The following is a 25,010-nucleotide window of genomic DNA, read 5'->3' as shown; positions in this document are numbered from 1 at the left end:
GTCCCTAGTACCTGGCCAAAGAATAGCAAGATTCCGGAATCCCAAAGAGTAGCAAGATTCTAGAATCCCAAAGAGTAGCAACATTCCATACAGAATCCCAAAGAATAGCAAGATTCCGGAATCCCAAAGAGTAACAAGATTCTAGAACTCCAAAGAGTAGCAACATTCCATGCTACCGATCCAGGGCAAGCAGTGGCTTCCCCCATATCTTTTTCAATAACAGACTATGGACTTTTCCTCCAGGAACTTGTCCAAACCTTTCTTAAAACTAGCTACACTATCCGCTCTTACCACAACCTCTGGCAACGCGTTCCAGAGCTTAACTTTTCTGTGAGTGAAAAATTTTCCTCCTCCCTCTGACGTCACCTCCTATGCGTGACACCCAGAAGTGACATCAACGGGAGAGCCGACAGGGTCACGAAGAGCATGCTGTTGATCGCCGCGAGCAACAACTTCAACTAGAGGTATGGGGGAAGGGGAGCGTGAGTTTGAAGGGGAGGAATGGAAAGAGGTGGGGGGGGGGGAGGTGAAGGGGTGCCGGCGCGGTGACAATCTATCTAATGTACCTGTGGCAATGGGGGCATTAAGTGACTTGCCCAAGGTCACATGGAGCAGCGTGGGATTTGAACCCACAACCCCAGGGTGCTTTAACCACTGCGCCACACACTCCCCAGTCAGAAACGCACTTTATTTCCAGCAATAATTTTATACTCCCTAAATCCCTGAAAATTCAATTATTTCTTGGCTAAGGCAATACATTTATACTTTTAAATCCAGCCAAATTAGTCATATCATGCTACAATCCTTTTCGTTGCCACAAGTATTTCCATCGTGTAGCGTCAGTTCTCTGGTCTTCTGTCTCTCTCTTTTTGCCCGTTTCTAAATGTACAATACTTTATCGGAGACTGTAAACCACTAAGGTGTTCTATTAAACGCTGGCTAAATAAATAAAGAGTCCCCTGACAGGATCACCTAGTCCTAGCAATACCTCATGGAGAGATGCTCAGGCTCTGGCAAAAGGCATTTCTGGTTTCTTTAGGAGATCAATACGAAAAGTTCTCAGCCCAACCAACTTCCTAAATTCTGACCATTGTTTTACCTCTGGAGCTGAAAAGAGTGCGATCCAATTTGCAGAAACAAAATTCTATGTTTTGACATTGTTTCAGATCATTGACTGAACCATATCCACCTCATTCTCTGCTTAGTTGAGGTGAGAACTTTTCAGCAACATTCCAGCGCTGAGATTGTGATGTCATAAGGCCTCATTCCACCAATAAGAGCCAACCTCAACAGTGATGTCACAATGGCTTGATTGTCCTGTACTTGGCTCACATAAGAACATAAGAGCTGCCATACTGGGACAGACCAAAAGGTCGATTAAGCCCAGTATCCAGTTTCCAGCAGTGGCTAACCCAGGTCCTGTTCTTCAGTGTCTACTGTCTATCTCGACTTCAGTCCTTCTACACCAGCATTCTTCAAGACTTGAGGGTCAGTGGCTAGGCCCATTCAAACTCTGATCTTCTCCTCTCTCCTTAAAGAATGACATGGGGACGGGGACGGGAACGGTGATGAATTGTGTCCCCTTGTCATTCTCTAATCTGAAACAATGTCAAAACCAGAGAATTTCGTTTCTGCAAATTGACAACGAAAGAAGATCGCACTCTTTTCAGTCACAATGGCAAAATAACGCTGAGAATTTAGGAAGTTGGTTCATCGGGCTGAGAACTTTTCAGCATCTTCTCATTTGTAATCAGTGACTTTGAGTGACCCCAGGATGGGCTTTACATTTTTTTTTTTTAAATTATTATCTGATCAAACACAATCAGATTCATGGGAAAAACTTCAATTCAGACAGTTTTTCCAACTTTCGGGTTTTCTGGACAACCCCTACCAGTTCACCCTATACTTAAATCCACTCATCTAAAGAAATACTCGATGATGCATAGCTATGAATCAGTTCTAGCTTCTAAAGGGGGAACTCCTGGCTGTGGGTCGCCTCTTCCAGCCTGGTCTCTAATACAGCGTTTCTCAATCCTTTCCTGAAGGCAAACCTTGCCAGTCAGGTTTTCAGGATCTCCACCATAAATATGCATGAGAGAGATTTGCATATTATGGGTCTCTGCTACATATTCATTGTGGCAGACCTGAGAGGGATGAGAAGCACCGCATTACTACTACGGCTACATATGCAGCGCTGTACATCAAAACACAGAAGAGACAGTCCCTGCTCCAAAGAGCTTACAATCTGGAAAAGAAGGTGCATCACTACACAGTGCTCAAGTGGGGGAATTACAGAGGGATAAGACAGATATTGGTGCTTAGAAGTTGGCTTTGAGTCTGGATTTGAAGACTGCCAGGGATGGAGCCTGACGTATCGAGTCAGGATTCCGGAATGTTATTGTTCTCTGAGATTCTGGAATGTTGCAATTATTTGGAAGGTTCCAGAATGTCAAAGAGCAACATTCCATACTACTATTAATCATTTCTAGAGCGCTACTAAGAGACAGTCCCTGCTCAGAAGAGCTTACAATCTAGCCAAGGTGGGGGAATTACAGATATTGCTGCTTAGCAGGTGCGTTGGCATTCAATCTCCCTCCTTGGGAGACCTTAGGGTTCAGCTGGAGCAGGAGGACTGACAGAAGGGTTTTCCCCGCCCATAAAATGCTCTTCTTCCGTTTATCAGCCCATTTTCAGGGTCGACTGTGGCATCTACCGAGTTGAGAGTAATTTTCTGGGCTGGCTGAAATGTGGAGTCCAGCTGCCGGTAGGGGGTGCACCATCCGTCACCCCGATCTCTCCTTGCCACGGGGCGAAGGAGCGGGGGTGTCCCGGGCAGGGGGGTGGGAGGAGCAGCATCGGGGCTTGTCCGGGGAGGAGCCGCCTTTCCGGGCCACGCGGTGCAGGGGGAGGAGGATCGCGGTGCTCCGGGGAGTGACGGGGGCCGCAGCGGCACTGCAGTCTGCGGCGGGAGCGGGGGGGAGACGGTGCCGGGGACATGCCGAGAGCCTGAGGGGCTATGGCTCGGGACAACGGCGGCGGCAGCTCGTCCTGGAAGAAGCAGGCGGACGACATCAAGAAGCTCTTCCACTTCAAGGAGACCCTGGGCACGTAAGTGAAACGGGGGCAGAGGAGGGGGCTGGAGCCCGGGGCAAGGGAGGGGGCGGGAGCCCGGGGCAGAGGAGAGGGCGGGAGCCCGGAAAGTCAGCTTCGGGGCGATGCCTAGCTCCTGCCGGACTTTGGGGCTCTGGTTTCTTGGTGTTGGATGGATTCTGGGCTCCCCGTCGAGATCTTTTCTGCAGTTGTGGCTTTCGTTGGGGGGGGGGGGGGTCACAAGAGGAGTTTCACTTTGTTCTTGGGCACCGGGGCTGCGTTATGTGGGTGATATTTGAAATCTCTTCCAGCCTGTCTGTCTTCCACCGCTTCTGTTTCCTTCCTAACTTGTGTATAATGTGCGGCTGTATAGATTCAAAGCCTCTACTGTGTAGGGGACCCTATAGAAATGAAAGGAGCCTCTGAGGGTCACAGTGAATGCACTGGAGCCCGCTCTGTGCCCGGGGAGGGGTCATTTGTGGAGGGGGGAGGAGCTAAACTCCCAGAGGCAGGCAGTGGCCTCCGCCTAGGGGTCACCCACCACTGACCCCTTGGCAGTCAGCTCTGGGGCAGATGCCCCTCTGAGGTCTTGGCCACTCTCCTATCCACAAAATCCTGGCCAGACCCAAGTCCAGTTACCCCAGGGACAAGGGACTGACATTTCTGATTTTGTTTCTAATCTTGCCAATTTCCATCAGTTTTCTCCCATTATTTTGCTGCGGTCTCTCATACAGGTCCCCCCCTCCCCCCCAGCATCCGATCTTGGCCCTGGATCCTAAGAGGGATTAGGACCCGGTTTCTGGCCACTTCTGTTAAGGAAACGTGTACCACGTTCAGGTCCTTTGATAAATGCAATTGAGTTCTATTATACAAAATAAAAATAGATCCTTTTTTTTTTTTCCTATAATTCTTCAAATTGTTCTCTGAAAATCAGAAAATGGAAATCTTTAGACGATTCTCTCTCCTAACTCGGGAACAATTTCGTTATTCTGTTTTTTTATGTACGTTCATTGTCATCTTTTGTATGGCGATTCCTTAAAAACTGATAAATATTTGAAACAAACAAAGAAACATACCAGTTTGGTTTTCATTTGAAGATACATTATTTGCCCCAGTGCCGTCCTTGCCCATCTCTCCTGCCCTTTAGCACAGTAGAAATCTGAGTGAAACAATGTATTTCATGTACTTTACGGTGAAAGAATCTGTATGTTGCAAGACGGGTACTTTAATGACGTGAATTGGGGGCCCCCCCCCTCCCCAAACAAAACATCAGCAAGAACCTTGCTTGGTAGGTTTCCTTCTTGAAATGAACCTGAGCCGGGCGTTTCGGGGTCCCAAGCCAGGATGGATTTCAGCCTAGTTTTGAGATTCTGCTGGGTGATTTCTTCTCCGAGATTTCACGGTTTCTTCATAGCCAGCAGGGGGAGGAAAGCTCGCAGGAAGTCTGCCAAGCTTCAAACTAGGTGTTGTCACCTTTGGAACACATGCCATCTCTTCTACAGTATCGTGGACAGCATCCCGCGTGCTCTGAGCGACCCACATGTGCGCCGGCCTCTCTGCGTCCTTTTCCTGGAAACTATCGGAAATATCCGTACAGCTTCCCGAGGAGATTTAGGGTCTTCGTCGATGAAGATGGAGATCCGTTTCTCGCAGTGGAACGGGAAAATGCCCCTAAAAATACACTGAACAGACAAACTAAGGCCCCCTCGGGTTCGGGAGATTCTGATCGAGCAATTCCCCGCTTCCTGTTTTCAGGTGATAAATGAACCGAGATCCTCTCTCCCCCCTCCTGAGTCCCTCCAGCATGTGCCTGGTTAGTACCCCATAAATATGGAAGACTGATGAGCTGACTCAGTCTTATGAAGAGATGTTATATTGAGACAGTAATAAAGGAGATTTAATATCGTCCAGTGTCACCTTAGCGCCACATAATAGCTCCTCGATTGATGAAAGCCGAAACCGAGCCGACGGCGTTTGTGGCACTTAACCTCAAGATTTAAACAAAGTACTTCATGTGAAAGCGGCAGATTTTCTGGGTAAATATTGCATTCTACTCCATTAATCCCAGTGTGCCAAATAATTAAATATCACTGCCTCGTCCAGCTGATCAGAAACCAGCTTTCATTAGCTAATGCAGCTGTTCAACCTGGGTCTGGAACTCTTCCCCCCCCTCGCAGAATATTCCTATAGGATATCATTATGCATGGATCGGATTCGTGAACAGATTGCTTTATTTTGTCTTACACAGTATTTTGTGTATGTATGTGTGTGTGTGGGGGGGGGGGAGGGAGAGTGGGGGGAGTATTGAATTCTAGACGGTTATGTGTCTCTGTTCCAAGAGCTTTCAAAGCCTTAAGGCAGAACTTACTCAATGTCGTGCCAGTTGGAAGAATAGGATTGAAACTGTTTCTTGATAATATCCAAACCAACAATTACGCGCTGGGAGGTCAATACAAAGAATGAATACCAAAAATTGAAGAAAATTAGTGCACTATTAGCATAAAAATGCAAATTAATTAAATATAGTGGTGGGTCCTCAGTTTACACGGCTCTCAATCAGGACCAGGCTGTAAAAGAGTTGAGAATGTAGAACCCAACGGGCTTTTCACAGGTGCAACACTTGTGAATTTTGTGAAAATGTGCAAAAGCACAAAATTATTCATCAATCGTGTGCAAAAAGGTTTTGCTACAAAATCCTGATGGTAAGATCAACATACAAATTGTCTTCTTACCATTGTTGAATCAATGTGAGAAAAATAAGTTAGCCCAGCTTATAGAGAGCAATAAAGTGCTTATCTCAAAATTGCGGACAGCCGCAATATGTCCATGCCTATAAGATTGAAAAGCTCAACGGGGCTCCGTTTCGGAGGATCTTAATAATATCTAGCATCTAAAGTATAGGAATTGGGACCCTTTCTTTCTCTTAATAATGCTCAGTATTATCAGAATGAATTCTTTGTTTCGGTCTTTACAGAAGAGGATGTACCTGAACCGGAAATGTTTTTCAAGGGTGATAAATCATCTGGACCGGATGGTATACATCCCGGGATACTGAAAAAACTCAAACACGAAATTGTTGATTTACTGTTAGTGATCTGTAACCTGTCGTTAAAATCGTTTAGTATCTGAAGATTGGAGGGTGGCCAATGTTACGCCGGTTTTTAAAAAGGGTTCCAGGGGAGATTCGGGAAATTACAGACCAGTAAGCCTGACCTCGGTGCCGGGCAAAATAGTGGAAACAATTATAAAAAAATAAAGTTGTGGAACACGTAGACAAACATGATTTAATGAGACGGAGTCAGCCTGGGCTCAGCCGAGGGAGATCTTGCCTCACCTTGCCTCATCTTGCCTCACCTTCTTTGAAGGTGTGTATAAACATGTGGATAAAGGCAAGCCGGTTGATGTAGTGTATCTAGATTTTCAGAAAGCTTTTGACAAAGGGCTAGATTCACTAAAGCTTCCGATCTGGTTTTGCGATCCTTCCCCGACCCCCAACCCAATTCACTAAACAGCTCACCGCCCACTTAACGACCTGATCCAACCCATGCAAATTAGCCAAGCGATTGATTCACTAACAATTGCTTGGCTATTTTGAATCGGATTTTACTATCTCTCTCTTTTTTTTTTTTAAATTTGATTTTCAATTGCAAATACAATCCAGAAAACCATTAAGGAAAATGGGAATTATTCATACATCAATCCAAAGAAATACAAAAGTATAATTCAAATATCCAACAAGCCCTCAACTAGGAAGAAGCTCAGAAAGGCAATACAGGATAATTGCATCCTAAAATTTAGGGCTCCTTTTTATCGAGCTGCGGTAGGCGGTTAATGCGCGGAATCCCCGCGTTCAGCCGCCTGCCGCGCTAGTCGCTAACGCCTCCATTGACGAGGCGTTAGATTTTTGGTGTGCCGCAGGGGTTAGCGCATGATGAAATGTCTGACGCTCACCTTGATAAAAGGAGCCCTATACAGCACTATTCCTTATTGCTCTGTAACTTCTCGTGATCTTTAAGAAATCTTTCCAACTGAAGGGGGTCTCAAAAAATGAAATCTTTATTCTGATGGCTTATCATGCATTTGTATGGAAAGTTGAGGAAAATATGGCATTCACTCTAGGTTTTAGTGCCAAAAAGGCCTTCTGCCTAAATGGTGTGGCCCTGGCCACATCTGGGAATACCATGTCTGTCTTCTTAAAATATTTACTCATTATTAAAGATTTATCTTGCGAGATAAGACACGAAACCAAAAGGGTCGCTCTGGTCTGAATAATATCCTGAAGAAAAGCAGTTAACTCAGTTTCTGTGGATATTAGTTGATCAGCCCCTTGTTCTAGTCCAGAACTCTTTTTCAGGCACTGTCAAGGTTAAATGTCTCCCCACTCCTCTCCAGCTAGAACTCCACTGTCACAAATCCGAATAAATTACGGAGATGCTGTGTTCACACTTACACGCGCACTATTTAGATGTCACACTGACATACACAATTCTCGTGAGAATTCACGGGAGCAAATCAAGAAGCCGCTCGGCGCCAAGCGGGCGCGCCATAGCGCGCTCCTGCTCTTTGCAGCTCAGCGGCAGAAGAAATGCTTTTCCACAAGTGAAGGCAGCCTGTCTGGGGTTGGGAGGGAAGGGGGCTGGGGCAGTGCTTGTTGGAAAAACCCGATTCTGCGGGTGAAGAGCCTGATAGGGGAAGGAAGGGGGCTGGAGCAGTGCCAATTTTGGGGAAGGCCATGGCCCCTGTGGCCTCCCCCGTTCCAACGCCTATGGGCAAAGGGGTACTTCAGGACCAACTTAGGAAATACTGGTCTGGTCTGTAACTCATTGTCGGAAAATGTTGTGAAATCAGTTAGCTTAGCGGGGTTTAAAAAAGGCTTGGATAATTTCCTAAAAGAGAAGGCCAATATTGAGATAGTTTGTGGAAATCCACTGCTTATTCCTAGGATAAGCAACATAAAATCTGTTTTACTACTTGGGATCCAGGTAGGTACTTGGGACCTGGTTTGGCCACTGTTGGAAACAAGATACTGGGCTTGATGGACCTTCGGTCTATCCCAGTATGGCAATTCTTGTGTTTTTATGGTCCGCATAAGACAGACAACAGACCTTCCAAATGACTCGGTTCCAGGAGGAAGATTTTCGTCCACTCCTGGATTTCTGTGAACCTCATTCTGGTGCATAGTCTATTATTGAGAAAGACATGGGGGAAGCCACTGCTTGCATGGAATGTTGCCACTCTTTGGGATTCCGGAATCTTGCTATTCTTTGGGATTCCGGAATCTTGCTATTCATTGGGATTCTCTATGGAATGTTGCTATTCTTTGGGATTCTAGAATCTTCTTACTCTCTGGGATTCCGGAATCTTGCTATTCATTGGGATTCTGTATGGAATGTTGCTACTCTTTGGGATTCCGGAATCTTACTATTCTTTGGGATTCCGGAATCTTGCTATTCATTGGGATTCTATATGGAATGTTGCTACTCTTTGGGATTCTAGAATCTTGTTACTCTCTGGGATTCCGGAATCTTGCTATTCTTTGGGATTCTCTATGGAATGTTGCCACTCTTTGGGATTCCGGAATCTTGCTATTCTTTGGGATTCCGGAATCTTGCTATTCTTTGGGATTCTCTATGGAATGTTGCCACTCTTTGGGATTCCGGAATCTTGCTATTCTTTGGGATTCCGGAATCTTGCTATTCATTGGGATTCTCTATGGAATGTTGCCACTCTTTGGGATTCCGGAATCTTGCTATTCTTTGGGATTCCGGAATCTTGCTATTCATTGGGATTCTCTATGGAATGTTGCTACTCTTTGGGATTCTAGAATCTTGTTACTCTCTGGGATTCCGGAATCTTGCTATTCATTGGGATTCTCTATGGAATGTTGCTACTCTTTGGGATTCTAGAATCTTGTTACTTTCTGGGATTCCGGAATCTTGCTATTCATTGGGATTCTCTATGGAATGTTGCTACTCTTTGGGATTCTAGAATCTTGTTACTCTCTGGGATTCCGGAATCTTGCTATTCTTTGGGATTCTGTATGGAATGTTGCTACTCTTTGGGATTCCGGAATCTTGCTATTCTTTGGGATTCCAGAATCTTGCTATTCATTGGGATTCTATATGGAATGTTGCTACTCTTTGGGATTCTAGAATCTTGCTATTCTTTGGGATTCTCTATGGAATGTTGCTACTCTTTGGGATTCTAGAATCTTGTTAGTCTTTGGGATTCCGGAATCTTGCTATTCTTTGGGATTCCGGAATCTTGCTATTCTTTGGGATTCTGGAATCTTGCTATTCTTTGGGATTCTGTATGGAATGTTGCTACTCTTTGGGATTCTAGAATCTTGTTAGTCTTTGGGATTCCGGAATCTTGCTATTCTTTGGGATTCCGGAATCTTGCTATTCTTTGGGATTCCGGAATCTTGCTATTCTTTGGGATTCTGGAATGTTGCTACTCTTTGGGATTCTGTATGGAATGTTGCTACTCTTTGGGATTCTAGAATCTTGTTAGTCTTTGGGATTCCGGAATCTTGCTATTCTTTGGGATTCCGGAATCTTGCTATTCTTTGGGATTCTGTATGGAATGTTGCTACTCTTTGGGATTCTAGAATCTTGTTACTCTTTGGGATTACGGAATCTTGCTATTCTTTGGGATTCTCTATGGAATGTTGCTACTCTTTGGGATTCTAGAATCTTGTTAGTCTTTGGGATTCCGGAATCTTGCTATTCTTTGGGATTCCGGAATCTTGCTATTCTTTGGGATTCTGGAATCTTGCTATTCTTTGGGATTCTGTATGGAATGTTGCTACTCTTTGGGATTCTAGAATCTTGTTAGTCTTTGGGATTCCGGAATCTTGCTATTCTTTGGGATTCCGGAATCTTGCTATTCTTTGGGATTCTGTATGGAATGTTGCTACTCTTTGGGATTACGGAATCTTGCTATTCTTTGGGATTCTCTATGGAATGTTGCTACTCTTTGGGATTCTAGAATCTTGTTAGTCTTTGGGATTCCGGAATCTTGCTATTCTTTGGGATTCTGAATGGAATGTTGCTACTTCTTGGGTTTTGGCCAGGTACTAGGGACCTGGATTGGCCACTGTGAGAACAGGCTACTGGGCTTGATGGACCATTGATCTGACCCAGAATGGCTATTCTTATGTTCTTAAGGAAGAAATTGGTAGGTTACAATAAAAAGAAAAAGGAAGGGATGAACAATACGGTGGGGAATGGAAACTTGTTTTGGAGGGGAGACGGTTGATAGAATCTGATGTGAAAGGAAGGGTGTCAGGTCAAAAGTGCGCCGGGACAAAGGCGCGCACAGACAATTGAGCGCAGTGTGGAGGTGCGCGCTGCAGAAAATTACTGTTTTTAGGGCTCCGACGGGGGGGGGCGTGGGGGGAACCCCCCCCCACTTTACTTAATAGAGATCGCACCGCGTGGTGGGGGCGTTGTGGGGGGTTTGGGGGATTGTAACCCCCCACATTTTACTGAAAACTTCACTTTTTCCCTGTTTTTAGGGAAAAAGTTAAGTTTACAGTAAAATGTGGAGGGTTACAACCCCCCAAACCCCCCACAACGCCAGCGCGATCTCTATTAAGTAAACTGGGGGGGCTCCCCAACAAAAACCCCCGTCGGAGCCCCTAAAAACTGTAATTTTCTTTGGCACGCGCCTCCGTCTTGCGCTCAGTTGTCGGCGCGCGCCTTTGTCTTTCACGGGGTTGTCTATGAACCGAAAGGAAGGATATGCTCTGATGTGATCAAACGTTCTAATAATAATAATTTATATTCTGTATATCCTACAATTCTATGCGGATTACAAATTATTCAGGTACTCAAGCATTTTTCCCTCTCACTCTAATGTAGCTGGGTGACTTGCCCAGGGTCACAAGGAGCAGTGCGGGATTTGAACCCACAACCTCAGGGTGCTGAGGTTGTAGCTCTAACCACTGCAGCGATAGCGTAATCTTACTGCGGTGTTCCGAACCAATTGTAATCGGTGTGGTTGATATTTCGGGATGTGAGTAAACATAGAAACATAGAAATAGACGGCAGATAAGGGCCACGGCCCATCTAGTCTGCCCACCCTAATGACCCTCCCCTACCTTTGCCTAGTGAATAGAACCCACGTGTCGATCCCATTTGGCCTTAAAATCAGGCACGCTGCTGGCCTCAATCACCTGCAGTGGAAGACTATTCCAAGATCAACCACCCTTTCAGTGAAAAAGAATTTCCTGGTGTCACCTCGTAGTTTCCCGCCTCTGATTTTCCACGGATGCCCTCTTGTTGCCGTGGGTCCCTTGAAAAAGAAGATATCTTCTTCCGCTTCGATGCGCCCATGAGATACTTGAACGTCTCGATCATGTCCCCCCTCACTCTGCGCTCCTCGAGCGAGTATAGCTGCAGTTTGTCTAACCGTTCTTCGTACGGGAGATCTTTGAGTCCCGAGACCATCCGGGTGGCCATTCTCTGAACCGACTCCAATCTCAGCACATCTTTGCGATAATGTGGCCTCCAGAATTGCACACAGTATTCCAGGTGGGGCCTCACCATGGATCTATACAGTGGCATAATGACTTCCGGCTTCCGGCTGACGAAACCCCTGCGTATGCAACCTAGGATCTGTCTTGCCTTGGATGAGGCCTGCTCTACCTGACTGGCAGCCTTCATGTCCTCACTGACGATCACCCCCAAGTCCCGTTCTGCTACCGTTCTTGTTAGGATCTCACCGTTAAGGGTATAAGTCTTGTATGGATTATGGTTGCCTAGGTGCATGACTTTGCATTTTTTGGCATTAAAGCTAAGTTGCCAGGTCCTAGACCAGCGCTCCAGTAGGAGTAGGTCGTGCATCATGTTGTCGGGCATTGAGTACCGTGGAAAGGGCTGAAATACACTTCACCCTCCGGATTTGCGGGGGATAGGGGCAGAGCCGGACCGCGAATGGCGAAAAACCGCGAATATCCGGCTCTGACCCATCCCAGCCTCCCTCCCGCCTTCCCGGCCTTGCCTGGTGGTCTAGTGGGCTTTCGGGGCAGGAGCAATCTTCCTAAGCTCCTGCCCCATGCAGATCGCCATTAGGAAATGGCTGCTGTGAGTTCCCGTAGTCTCTCGAGACTACAACAGGAACTCCCTACAGCTATTTCCTAATGGCGATCTGCACGGGGCAGGAGTGTAGGAAGATTGCGCCTGCCCCGAAAGCCCACTAGACCACCAGGTAAGGCCGGGATGCCGGGGGGAAGACTTAACGATGTTTTTTTTTTTCTTTTTTCCCCCTCCCCAAAAAAATCGCGAATATGTAAAATCGTGATTACCGAAACCGCAAATGGGGAGGGGGAAGTGTATGGTGATATAGTGGTAACCTTTTGGAAGTTTTCAGATCCTTGCATAGTACACAAAAGGCTGCCCTATTTCTCTGTACTGATTTATGTTTCAAAAGACGAATGTGTTCTTATATTTATCATAGCTGGGGGTATGCCTTGAAAAAGTAAAAAAAAAAAAAGAAATCATACTGATTAATTATGGCAGTAGGACTGGGATATAATTCATTCAATATAATAGATTCATTGTGAAAATGTCAACGTCAGCCCACCTCCTCTAATGGTGAGACTTTTTGTCCCAGCGAAGAGAAAGGCATATTCACACCTAGTGCAGACTTCTTACAAATCACTAGAAGGAATACCTCGTACATTCATATTACAGCTCAGTCGGAAATGGAGGTCCAGAAGACACCTGAGTAGAGGGGTTCCCCACTGACGGATAAATGGAAGACACAGCCTAGGATGGACTCGCGCCACTGAGGTCTCTAGGACCTGATAATCCACCTCAAACTTAATTGATCAGGCAAAATTGTCATCACCTTACTTAACAGTTTTATTAACCTTGGCAAAAATAACATTTTACCATCTCTCAGTTTTAGGGTATCCGTTGCATCTGTTGCTTTTCTAAGCTTAGCTTGTTCTTTGCTAATATTTAATTCGTACATAACATACATACGGCTCACCTTGAGTATTGTGTACCATTCTGGCCGCTGTGTTTCGAAAAAGAGAGAGTGGAATTGTAAGAGCGGCTTTGCAGGCTGGGCTAAGGTTTAGCCAGACACAGTCGAGGCAGTTGGAATTGGCAACAGAAATACTTTATTCTAAATGCATTCGGAGAACAGCGAGAAGTCCAGAAATCCTGAGCCTGTTGCTTCACAGGTCAGAGAACAGGGGCAAGTTCAGGAATTAATTGAACTAAGTATTTATATACCACTTATAACCTCATGTGGTTTATATTCAGGTACTTAAATATTTTCCCCCTATCTGTCCCAGTTGGTTCACACTCTATCTAATGTACCTGGTGCAATGGGGAATTAAGTGATTTGCCGAAGAACAGCATGGGATTTGAACCTACAACCTCAGGATGCTGAGGCTGTAACACTAACCACTGGGCCACACGGCAGAGAGCAGTGATAAATTTAAAGAAAACTTCCAACCTCAGTACTGGGCTTCTCCGCTGTTAGTCTGGCAAAATACACAGCTGCTTCGCCTCAAATATTGACCCTATCAGGCGGTTCAAGTCTCAGGAAAGACTAAAAGATAAATCAAAAGAAAAGGAAAAAAAAACCCTTTTTCTTTTAAACCCCTATGGTTTTACCTCCAACAGTATGGAGTAACAGGTTCATAGTCAATTGCGCGCAAGACAAATGCGCGTGGACATAGACGCGCGTTAGACAATAGCGTGATTGTATTTGCGTGCAATTGTCGAGCGCACAGTTATCGTGCGCGCAATTGGGTCGTGTCCTTGCGCTGAAATGTCTGCGCGCGTTTGACTTGCCACCGGAGTAACGTGACCCGATTTCTTCAAATCGAAAATGAGATGCACAGCCGCATTCTGGATTTTCTGCGGTACCTGTCTAATGTCAACTTGCTGTTTTTTTTAAAAAAGAGAGAGACATCAAGGGGCAGGGTACGTATACCATAGTGTCTCATTGCAGCCCTGAAACGAGAGCAAGTCGAGGCCCATATCCCCCAAAGAAAAGTGATGGCAAAAGGCTTTGCTTTCTGTCTCTCCTCGCACAGCAAACAAATACTTCCTTAGCAATGCCAAAGAATTCTACAGAGCAAATGTACAGTGAAGATGAAAATGCGTATCAGCATTGAAGCTGGGTTCACCCCATAAAGTGCAGGCCTGCGTTCCCAAATTATCTTAGCTGCCTCCCAAAAAGACAGAAAAAAAAGGTCAGGTCTTTGAACCGATCTTTTCTCGCCCCACTGAGTCCCAGCAAACATGATCGATAGAGCAGATCAAGGAGGCGGGTTCAACCCCTACAAATGCTCCCAGTGAGCAGATCGAGAGAATTGAACAGTAATATTAGTTCTGAAATTCAGGACATAGCTCCTTGCAATTCTAGCTCTGTCTATAAATGGACATTGATGAACTGGGCTGTGCGTTTCTAAAGGGTGAAATTGGGGGTACGACTCGGAAGCCTAGGAGGGGAAATCCCTGACCCGTTCCTATACGCAAAAGTCTGCCTTTTTAGTGCAGCCGTTCCTTTGTTCCGAGTTATCCTTTGTGAAATTCCGATCAATGGTTACGACGCATCTTTTTGGTTTAGTATTCTGATGAGAAGATTGGTGTATTGGGATCCTGGTTTTTCTGGCAACTATTTCAACAAGATTTCAACAGAATTATTGGCCTTTTTTTGGTTTCTAGATTATTCAGATTAAATTAATTTTTTTATTTCATTTTTGTGCTTATAATTGTCTTTGTTTTTTTCTTTTGCTTGCCTATCTTACATCTTTATTTGTTTTTTTAACATATTTTCTACACCGTGCTGTTAACACACACACGGGAGGATTTTTTTTAAGCTTCATGTGGGTCTGCTGAAAAATATCTTGAATATTTTTTCTTTTCCATCTACTTGATTTCTTCTGCTCTTTCTTGTTTCTCTTCAAATCCCTGTCCCCAGCCTTCCTCTTTTCTCTTCCTTCTCCTTCATCGCTCTAAGCTCTTTAAATGTTTGTCTTCACCCATTTCTGTCCCTCATACCTATCCCCTTTATCTACCCATACATTTTCACCCTACAAATCAACCTCCATCTTTCCACTCCTTTCTTCTTTTCTTTTCCCCTCCCCTTCCTTCTTCATCATTCTCTTCTCCCTCCTTTTGTTAGGTTATCATGCCGCTGTACCGAGCCATGGTGCGCCCCCACCTGGAATACTGTGTCCAGCACTGGTCGCCGTACATGAAGAAGGACACGGTACTACTGGAAAGGGTCCAGAGACGAGTGACTAAAATGGTTAAGGAGCCGGTAGAAGTTGCTGTACTGTGAGAGTTTAGAGAAACTGGGCCCCTTCTCCCTTGAAAAGAGGAGACTGAGAGGGGACATGATCGAAACATTTAAGGTACTGAGGAAATAGACTTAGTAGATAAAGACAGGTTGTTCACCTTCTCCAAGGTAGGGAGAACGAGAGGACACTCTCTAAAGTTGAAAGGGGATCGATTCCGTACACCCAGAGAGTGGTAGAAAACTGGAACGCTCTTCCGGAGTCTGTCATAGGGGAAAACACCCTCCAGGGATTCAAGACAAAGTTAGACAAGTTCCTGCTGAACCGGAACGAACGCAGGTAGGGCCAGTCTCAGTTAGGGCACTGGTCTTTGGCCTAAGGGCTACCGCATGAGCGGACTGCTGGACACGATGGACCACTGGTCTGATCCAGCAGTGGCAATTCTTATGTGTGAATGAAGGGAGTACTAAAGGAGGACAAAGCCGTCCCGACAAACTGAACACATTTTTTGCGTCTGTGTTTACCGAAGAGGATATACGCAACATACTGGAAGCTCAGAATGGTTTACATGAATTTTTTCCCTGTCTGTCCTGGTGGGCTCACAATCTATCTAATGTACCTGGGGCAATGGGGGGATTCAGTGACTTGCCCAGGGTCACAAGGAGCAGCGTGGGATTGAACCGGTTCATAGACATAATCGCGTAAGACAAAGGCGCGCGCCGACAACTGAGTGCAAGATGGAGGCGCGCGCCAAAGAAAATTACTGTTTTTAGGGGCTCCGACGGGGGTTTTTGTTGGGAAGCCCCCCCACTTTACTTAATACAGATCGCGGCGGCGTTGTGGGGGGTTTGGGGGGTTGTAACCCCCCCACATTTTACTGGAAACTTAACTTTTTCCTGAAAAACAGGGAAAAAGTAAAGTTTTCAGTAAAATGTGGGGGGTTACAACCCCCCAAATCCCCCACAACGCCCCCACAACGCGGCGCGATCTGTATTAAGTAAAGTGGGGGGTTCCCCCCCACCCCACCCCCGTCGGAGCCCCTAAAAACAGTAATTTTATTTGGCGCGCGCCTCCGCGCTGCGCTCAATTGTCTGCTCACGCCTTTGTCCCGGCGCGCTTTTGACCTGACACCGATTGAACCACAACCTCAGGGTGCTGAGGCTGTAGCTTTGACCACCGTGCCACACTCTCCCCTAAAGAGGATTGAAAGTTGCCATTGAAGTGGCTTAGCCCAGGTGGGTTAGTAGCATTCTTATCAACTAATGCACATCCTCTGAAGCAGTTAAGATGCATCGTAACCTATAGAACCGCATGCTGTACTAGGCAAGCCAATTACACCATATAAATATGAAATGTTGTTAATCATGTGTAGAGAGCTGGAAACCGTATTCTGCCATGTCAGATGAGTAGCGTTGCTTGGTAACCTGGATTACAGTCTTCTTGAAACGTACAGATGTTCTTCTATTCAGGAACTCAAGTTCCAGTGCGCAAACTTCAGTTCCAATGAAAATATAGGTGAGTTTTCATGTGACGTCCATGAGCAGAGCAGCAGCAAAATACAGCAAGAAGGTGAAGGGCTTCCAGTACCTAGGAAAAGTGGATGGTGATCTCCTGGTGCTTAGCCAAGGGAGGAGCTTCATGATGGAGTCTCTGATTTTAAGAACATAAGAACATAAGCAGTGCCTCCGCTGGGTCAGACCCGAGGTCCATCGTGCCCAGCAGCCCGCTCACGCGGTGGCCCAACAGGTCCAGGACCTGTGCAGTAATCCTCTATCTCTACCCCTCTATCCCCTTCTCCAGCAGGAAATTGTCCAATCCTTTCTTGAACCCCAGTACCGGACTCTGCCCTATTACGCTCTCTGGAAGCGCATTGGCTAAGGCTCTTAACATTTGCATCTCCTCTTCCCATTGGCTAAGGCTCTTTGCACCTGCATTGTGAGGTCATAGAGCTTTATGGTTTTAGAAACCTAGAAACATGATGGCAGATAAAGGCCAAATGGTCCATCCGCAGCATCCACTATCTCCTCCTCTCCCTATTGGCTAAGGCTCTTAACATTTGCATCTCCTCTTCCCATTGGCTAAGGCTCTTTGCACCTGCATTGTGAGATCATAGAGCTTTATGGTTATAGAAACCTAGAAACATGATGGCAGATAAAGGCCAAATGGTCCAACCGCAGCATCCACTATCTCCTCCTCTCCCATAAGAACATAAGCAATGCCTCCGCTGGGTCAGACCTGAGGTCCATCGTGCCCAGCAGTCCGCTCACGCGGCGGCCCAACAGGTCCAGGACCTGTGCAATAATCCTCTATCTACACCCCTCTATCCCCTTTTCCAGCAGGAAATTGTCCAATCCTTTCTTGAACCCCAGTACTGTACTCTGCCCTATTACGCTCTCTGGAAGCGCATTGGCTAAGGCTCTTAACATTTGCATCTCCTCTTCCCATTGGCTAAGGCTCTTGCACCTGCATTGTGATGTCATAGAGCTTTATGGTTATAGAAACCTAGAAACATGATGGCAGATAAAGGCCAAATGGTCCATCCGCAGCATCCACTATCTCCTCCTCTCCCTATTGGCTAAGGCTCTTAACATTTGCATCTCCTCTTCCCATTGGCTAAGGCTCTTTGCACCTGCATTGTGAGGTCATAGAGCTTTATGGTTATAGAAACCTAGACAATATATGTGAATTCTATACGTATTGTTGAACATAGTTATTAGCAGGGACTCATTCAAGCTGCATCCAACAGAAGCATTGACGTCACATAGAACATATAGAAAATCAAAACAGTAATAATAATAACAATAACACGGAGAAAAATAAACCTCAATTGTGAGAGGTTGGGACTACACAAGTGCCCAGCCCTCAACACATCATCACAGGTTTATAAAAAAACTCCGTATACAATTATATAAGTAGGATTTTCATTCATTCATAGTCACTTTTTTTCAAAAACTTTTTTTTATATATATATAGCAACTGTGAGTATATCAAAGATTCATGATAAGAACCCCAAGCTTAACTAAATTAGTGATGAAGGCTACAGCTCAGTTTCATTTGTGCAAGAATTTTCGGAGGCACAGAATGCAAAAAATCGCAATTAAGGGAGAAATACACTCATCTGAAAAGATGAAAATTCCAGAGAGGCTTTCAGCTCCTAATCCCGACAGAAAAGACTTTCTGTTTCGCCTAAACCGGCTACTTCAGGGGATATATGCCATCTTCAGGTGTCTCCTTATTTCTTGCAATCCGTTGGAAATAAAGCTGGCTCTTCTCAAAATGGAGTTAGGACTGTGAGACGCGCCCAGTTCGAATAAAAAACGAACTGGGCGTCATGACGTCATCACGAAACGTGATGCGTGATAGGCCAAACATCGGCAATCATACAAACCACCCAGTAACTGTCATTAATAAAGGAACATCTGCTGGTTCAAAGAAACGGTTGCCACTCATAAGTTGTATTCAGACCCAATGGTTCCACAGTCTGTAACCTGTTGATCCATCGTTGTTCCTTCAGCCACAATATTCTTCTGATGTCTCCTCTTCTCTGAGTCAAGGGCAATTTTTCGATCACCCAACATTTCAAATTTTCAAATCTATGATTACACTGAATGCAATGAGCTACTATAGGCGCTGTTAATTTTCGAGTGTTAAGACAACTTTTATGTTATATATAGAAACCTAGAAACATGATGGCAGATAAAGGCCAAATGGTCCATCCACAGCATCCACTATCTCCTCCTCTCCCTATTGGCTAAGGCTCTTAACATTTGCATCTCCTCTTCCTATAGGCTAAGGCTCTTTGCACCTGCATTGTGATGTCATAGAGCTTTATGGTTATAGAAACCTAGAAACATGATGGCAGATAAAGGCCAAATGGTCCATCCGCAGCATCCACTATCTCCTCTCCCATAAGAACATAAGCAATGCCTCCGCTGGGTCAGACCTGAGGTCCATCGTGCCCAGCAGCCCGCTCACGCGGCGGCCCCAACAAGTCCAGGACCTGTGCAGTGATCCTCTATTTATACCCTTCTATCCCCCTTTCCAGCAGGAAATTGCCCATCCTTTCTTGAACCCCAGTACTGGACTCTGCCCTATTACGCCCTCTGGAAGCGCATTCCAGGTGTCCCCCACACGTTGGGTAAAGAAGAACTTCCTAGCATTCGTTCTGAATCTGTCCCCTTTTGAACGAGAAGGTTGCATGGTTAGTTCCTGAGATCCCCAGTTGGAAAAATAGATCCTGGTAGCCCAGAGTAGCGAATGACACGGGGATAAATTTGTCCCCGTAGGAACTCAGGTTTCCCTGTCCAGTCCCTGCGAGCTTTGCTGCTGTCCCTGCCCCATTTCTGTAAGCTGTGCCTTAACCGCACAAGCATAAGAACATAAGAATTACCGCTGCTGGGTCCATCGTGCCCAGCAGTTCGCTCCTGCAGCAGCACCTAGGTCAGAGACCAATGCCCTATCTGTGTACGCTCCGGTTCAGCAGGAGCTTGTCTAACTTTGTCTTGAATCTCTGGAGGGTGTTTTCCCCTATAACAGCCTCTGGAAGAGCTTTCCAGCTCTCCACCACTCTCGGTGAAGAAGAACTTCCTTACGTGTGTACGGAATCTATCCCCTTTTAACTTTAGAGAGTGTCCTCTCGTTCTCTCTATCTTGGAGAGGGTGAACAACCTCTCTTTATTTACTAAGTCTATTCCCTTCAGTATTTTGAATGTTTCGATCATGTCCCCTCTCAGTCTCCTCTTTTCAAGGGCGAAGAGGCCCAGTTTCTCTAATCTCTCGCTGTACGGCAACTCCTCCAGCCCCTTAACCATCTTAGTCACTCTTCTCTGGACCCTTTCGAGTAGTACCGTGTCCTTCTTCATATACGGCGACCAGTGCTGGACGCAGTATTCCAGGTGAGGGCAAACCAAGGCCCAGTACAGCGGCATGATAACCTTCTCCAATCTCTTCGTGATCCCCTTCTTAATCATTCCTAGCATTCTGTTTGCCCTTTTCGCCGCCGCACATTGCGCGGACGGTTTCATCGACTTAACCACTAGTACTCCCAAGTGTCTTTCCTGGGGGAATCTCTCCAAGTACTATCCCAGACATCCTGTATTCTCGTGTATAAGATTTTTGTTACTGACATGCAACACTTCACACTTATCCACATTGAACCTTATTTGCCATCATCACTTATGATTTTAAAGTGTTTGAGGCTTATGCAGATGAGGACGGAGCTTAGGCATTGGTGGAATGAGGCATTATGACATCACAATCTGAGCTCTAGAATGTTACTATTTAGGATTTTAAAGCGTTTGAGGCTTGTGCAGATGAGGACGGAGCTTAGGCATTGGTGGAATGAGGCATTATGACATCACAATCTGAGCTCTAGAATGTTACTATTTAGGATTTTAAAGCGTTTGAGGCTTGTGCAGGTGAGGACGGAGCTTAGGCATTGGTGGAATGAGGCATTATGACATCACAATCTGAGCTCTAGAATGTTACTATTTAGGATTTTAAAGCGTTTGAGGCTTGTGCAGGATGAGGACGGAGCTTAGGCATTGGTGGAATGAGGCATTATGACATCACAATCTGAGCTCTAGAATGTTACTATTTAGGATTTTAAAGCGTTTGAGGCTTGTGCAGGTGAGGACGGAGCTTAGGCATTGGTGGAATGAGGCATTATGACATCACAATCTGAGCTCTAGAATGTTACTATTTAGGATTTTAAAGCATTTGAGGCTTGTGCAGGTGAGGACGGAGCTTAGGCATTGGTGGAATGAGGCATTATGACATCACAATCTGAGCTCTAGAATGTTGCTACTTAGGATTTGAAAGTGTTTGAGGCTTGAGCAGATGAGGACAGAGCTTAGGCATTGGTGGAATGAGGCATTATGACATCACAATCTGAGCTCTAGCATGTTGCTACTTAGGATTTGAAAGTGTTTGAGGCTTGGGCAGATGAGGACGGAGCTTAGGCATTGGTGGAATGAGGCATTATGACATCACAATCTGAGCTCTAGCATGTTGCTACTTAGGATTTTAAAGTGTTTGAGGCTTATGCAGATGAGGATGGAGCTTAGGCATTGGTGGAATGAGGCATTATGACATCACAATCTGAGCTCTAGAATGCTGCTACTTAGGATTTGAAAGTGTTTGAGGCTTGGGCAGATGAGGACGGAGTTTGCAGGAATGGGGCAGAAAATGCTGGGATGGGGAAAATGAGTTCCAATGGGGAAAGGGGAAAAATTGTCTCCGTGTTGTTCTCTAGTCCTGTTGTCCAATGATTGGCCGCCTATGGGACACTTTTCCATTACAGTATTTTGTTATTGGAATTGCACCGTTTTTTTTTTGTTTTTTTTTTGGGGGGGGGGTTGGATATGCAATGACAAATGCCAGCAGGAACACCGAAAACAAGAGACAAAAGAGATTTCAAAATATCAACCAGGGAAATACTTTATGAAGTCAATAAAAATAATATCCTGTTTCCTTTTTGGGGTGCGTTTTTTTGCCCTGACAGACGCTGTTTGTTTCCTGCTGGTTTTTGCTGTCCCACATTCCCGGCAGTGTCCATCCCTCGGATGCCGAAATTGGGATCCTAGTTGGGACAATCTAGGCGATCAATATGGACATTATACCATAGACTGTGTCTATTTTTATGACATTATTTCTATGGACTTAACAAAGTATTTCCCTGGTTGATATTTTGACATCTCTTTGCCTCCTGCGATATTGTTGAGGCAAAATTCTTCTTTCCCCTTTTTGGTTGGTCATTTTTTGCCCAAGCTTTTATCTTGGTGTGAAGAGATTAGATGTTTTTTTGAGACTAAGGCCAGTACTGGGCAGACTTGCACGGTCTGTGTCTGTGTCTGGCCGTTTGGTGGGGGATGGGCTAGGGAGGGCTTCAATGGCTGGATGGGCTGGAGTAGGTTTTAACGGAGATTTCGGCAGTTGGAGCCCAAGCTCAGTACCGGGTAGAGCTTTGGGTTCTTGCCCAGAAATAGCTAAGAAAAAAAATTTAAAAAAATTTAAATTGAATCAGGTTGGGCAGACTGAATGGACCATTCGGGTCTTTATCTGCCGTCATCTACTATGTTACCTCAACATCTTGTAAAGCCTTAATGAGAATGTTCTTTTCATTCGCCTTCCATAGTTTTATTGGTTTTCTTTCTTAATCATTATTGCTGTTGTGTCATTTTTATTGTGAACCGCTTTGGTTTAAAGCAGAATAGAAATGTTTTAAAGAGGGTCTTAATTGGCAAAATACCCTTAATGGCGGCTAAGTGCGATTCTCCAAAAACGTAGGCACCTGAAACGTAGGCCCTTATAACCCTGGCCTACATTTCAGGTGCCTAAGTTTTTTTTACATAGGCTCCGCTAGCCGTGATTCTGTAAACGACGCCTAAGTGTGATCGACACACGGCCGGTGCCATTTTTCTAGGCGCTGGACGATTTAGACCCCATTTATAGAATCAGTCCCATACTGTATTTACTTAGGGTTACCAGATTTTACGTCAGTAAAATCCGGAACCCCCCTAGGCCCACCCCCCAGGCCCGCCCAGTTCCACCCAACCCTATGCCATTACGCCCCCAGCTCCAGGCCCCCCCCCGCTGTCTGTTCGCGATTTCTTTTCAAAACCCGGACGGACTCCCAGACATGTAGGGTTACCAGACATCTAAACTAAACTAAACTAAACTAAGCCTTAAGTTTATATACCGCATCATCTCCACGGAAGTGGAGCTCGACAAGGTTTACAAAGCTTAAAAATATGGGAGGAGAGAGGAGAAAGATTTACAAGAGCATTTGAAAAAAGGGGGTGTAAACAGGGGAAGAGATGTTATATGTTAGAGAAAAGCCAGGTTTTCAGCTGCTTCCGGAATGGTTGGAGGGAGCCCCAGGTTCCGCAGCGGGATAGTGAGATCATTCCAAAGGCCCGTGATTTTGGAGAGGAGGGATCTTCCCAGTTTACCTGCGTGGAGGATGCCGCGTAGAGAGGGGAAGGATAGTTTATGTCTGTGGGCTGATCTGGTGGTAGCAGGTGTCGGGGCGAGGAAGGATAGAGGGATTAGGGGCGGACTTGGCCTCCTTTTGAGGACATGTCCGGGAATCTGGTCGGCTTTTCAAAACCCGGCACTTTGTCCAGGTTTTGAAAAGCTTCTATCAAATTGCCATCAGGCAGGAGTGCATCTGCGCTTGCACGGATGCCACACGATGTCATGCGCATGTGATAACATCACTCCTGCCCAATGAAACCAAGCAGCAGGGGGTGGGGCTAGGGTGGGATTGTGGGCGGAACTGGGGTGTGGCGAGGCGGGAATGGGTGGAACTGGACATGCCTGGGGTCAGGTCTAAGGGGGTCTGGATTTTCCAAATGGAAAATCTGGGAACCCTACAGACATGTCCTCAAAAGGAGAACTGCCCGGGCAAATCTGGACGTCTTGTAACCCTAATACAAGGACCGGGATTCTCCTTCCCTTGGACACTTTTGCAAGAATGCAGAGACATCTGAGGCTGAAGCTGCTCATTTGCAGTGAATCATCCTGGGAAATGTGTAAAAGTGCAGAGCCCTAGGGGTCAAAATGATACGTGAAAATGCCTTTCTTCAACTGCTGCAACCCTGGCCCTTTTATTATTTCTTTTCAAACAAGGCTTCAAAGAGGAGAAAAAAGCATTTTTTTGTTCCCCAATGTGTGTGGAAGCCATTGAAACTAACAGTCTGCTGCGAGAAATAATGCTTTCGCTTTTCATGCCACTTCCCTCTGAATGTTAACACCCACCAAATGTCCATCATTGTGAACAGTTTGAAGGCCAGGCTTCGAATTCGGCCTGCAGACATTCCCTTCTCCTTTCACGGAAACAAATGGAAGGCTGGGGCTCTTCTCTCTGGAAAAAAGGAGGCTCAGGGGAGATATGATAGAGACCTTCAAGATCATGAGGGGCATAGAGAGGGTGGATAGGGACAGATTCTTCAGGCTGAAGGGGTTAACAGGCATGAGGGGGCATTCGGAGAAACTGAAGGGAGATAGGTTTAGAACAAATGCAAGGAAGTTTTTCTTCACCCAAAGGGTCGTGGACACTTGGAATGCGCTACCGGAGGAAGTGATCAGGCAGAGTACGGTACAGGGATTCAAACAGGGATTGGACGGATTCCTGAGGGATAGGGGGATCGTGGGATACTGAGAGAGGTGCTGGGATGTAACACAGGTATAGAAAGCTAACCAGGTAATAAGTATAGAAATCCAACCAGGTCGTGCATGTGCAAGACCGGAGGGTTAGGACTTCGATGGGAAGATAAGACTCAATGGGAAACCAAGGTGGCAAGGGGGCCCCTTCTGGTGACTCAGACAGGCCGTGACCTGTTCGGGCCACCGCGGGAGCGGACTGCTGGGCAAGATGGACCTGTGGTCTGACCCAGCGGAGGCGCTGCTTATGTTCTTATGTTCACAAGACGTAAGAGATTTTCTTCTTCCTCCAGACAGAGGCTCATCTAAGGTTGCCAGATTTCCTATTTGAAAAATAGAGGACGCCTGGCCCCGCCCCATTCCGCCTCTGTCTCCGCTCCATTCCTGCCCTGCCCCCCACACAAACCTCCCTGAGTTCGAAGGCCGCATTTGGAAGCCTTCGCGCATGTGCGGACTTCGATGCAATGACATCACTTGCATTCGCCCG

The 25,010-nt window shown here is 45.9% G+C and overlaps 1 protein-coding gene across 3 annotated transcripts in view; it reads left to right on the top strand.

Moving 5' to 3' along the window:
* The first annotated feature begins 2,893 nt into the window (after window positions 1–2,893).
* The window catches only part of CAMK1D (calcium/calmodulin dependent protein kinase ID), a 281,869-nt gene continuing 259,752 nt past the window's right edge, over window positions 2,894–25,010 (top strand). For all 3 annotated transcript variants that reach the window (XM_033959170.1, XM_033959169.1, XM_033959168.1), the window contains exon 1: window positions 2,894–3,108. In XM_033959170.1, the coding sequence (XP_033815061.1) occupies window positions 3,017–3,108 (92 nt within the window). In that variant the 5' untranslated portion in view covers window positions 2,894–3,016. The remainder of the gene's footprint in view (window positions 3,109–25,010) is intronic.

This window comes from Geotrypetes seraphini, chromosome 9 (genome assembly GCF_902459505.1).
Source record: "Geotrypetes seraphini chromosome 9, aGeoSer1.1, whole genome shotgun sequence".
NCBI classification, from domain to species: domain Eukaryota; kingdom Metazoa; phylum Chordata; class Amphibia; order Gymnophiona; family Dermophiidae; genus Geotrypetes; species Geotrypetes seraphini.
Note: the sequence above shows the minus strand (reverse complement) of the source record. Positions and strands in the feature narration are given on the sequence as shown.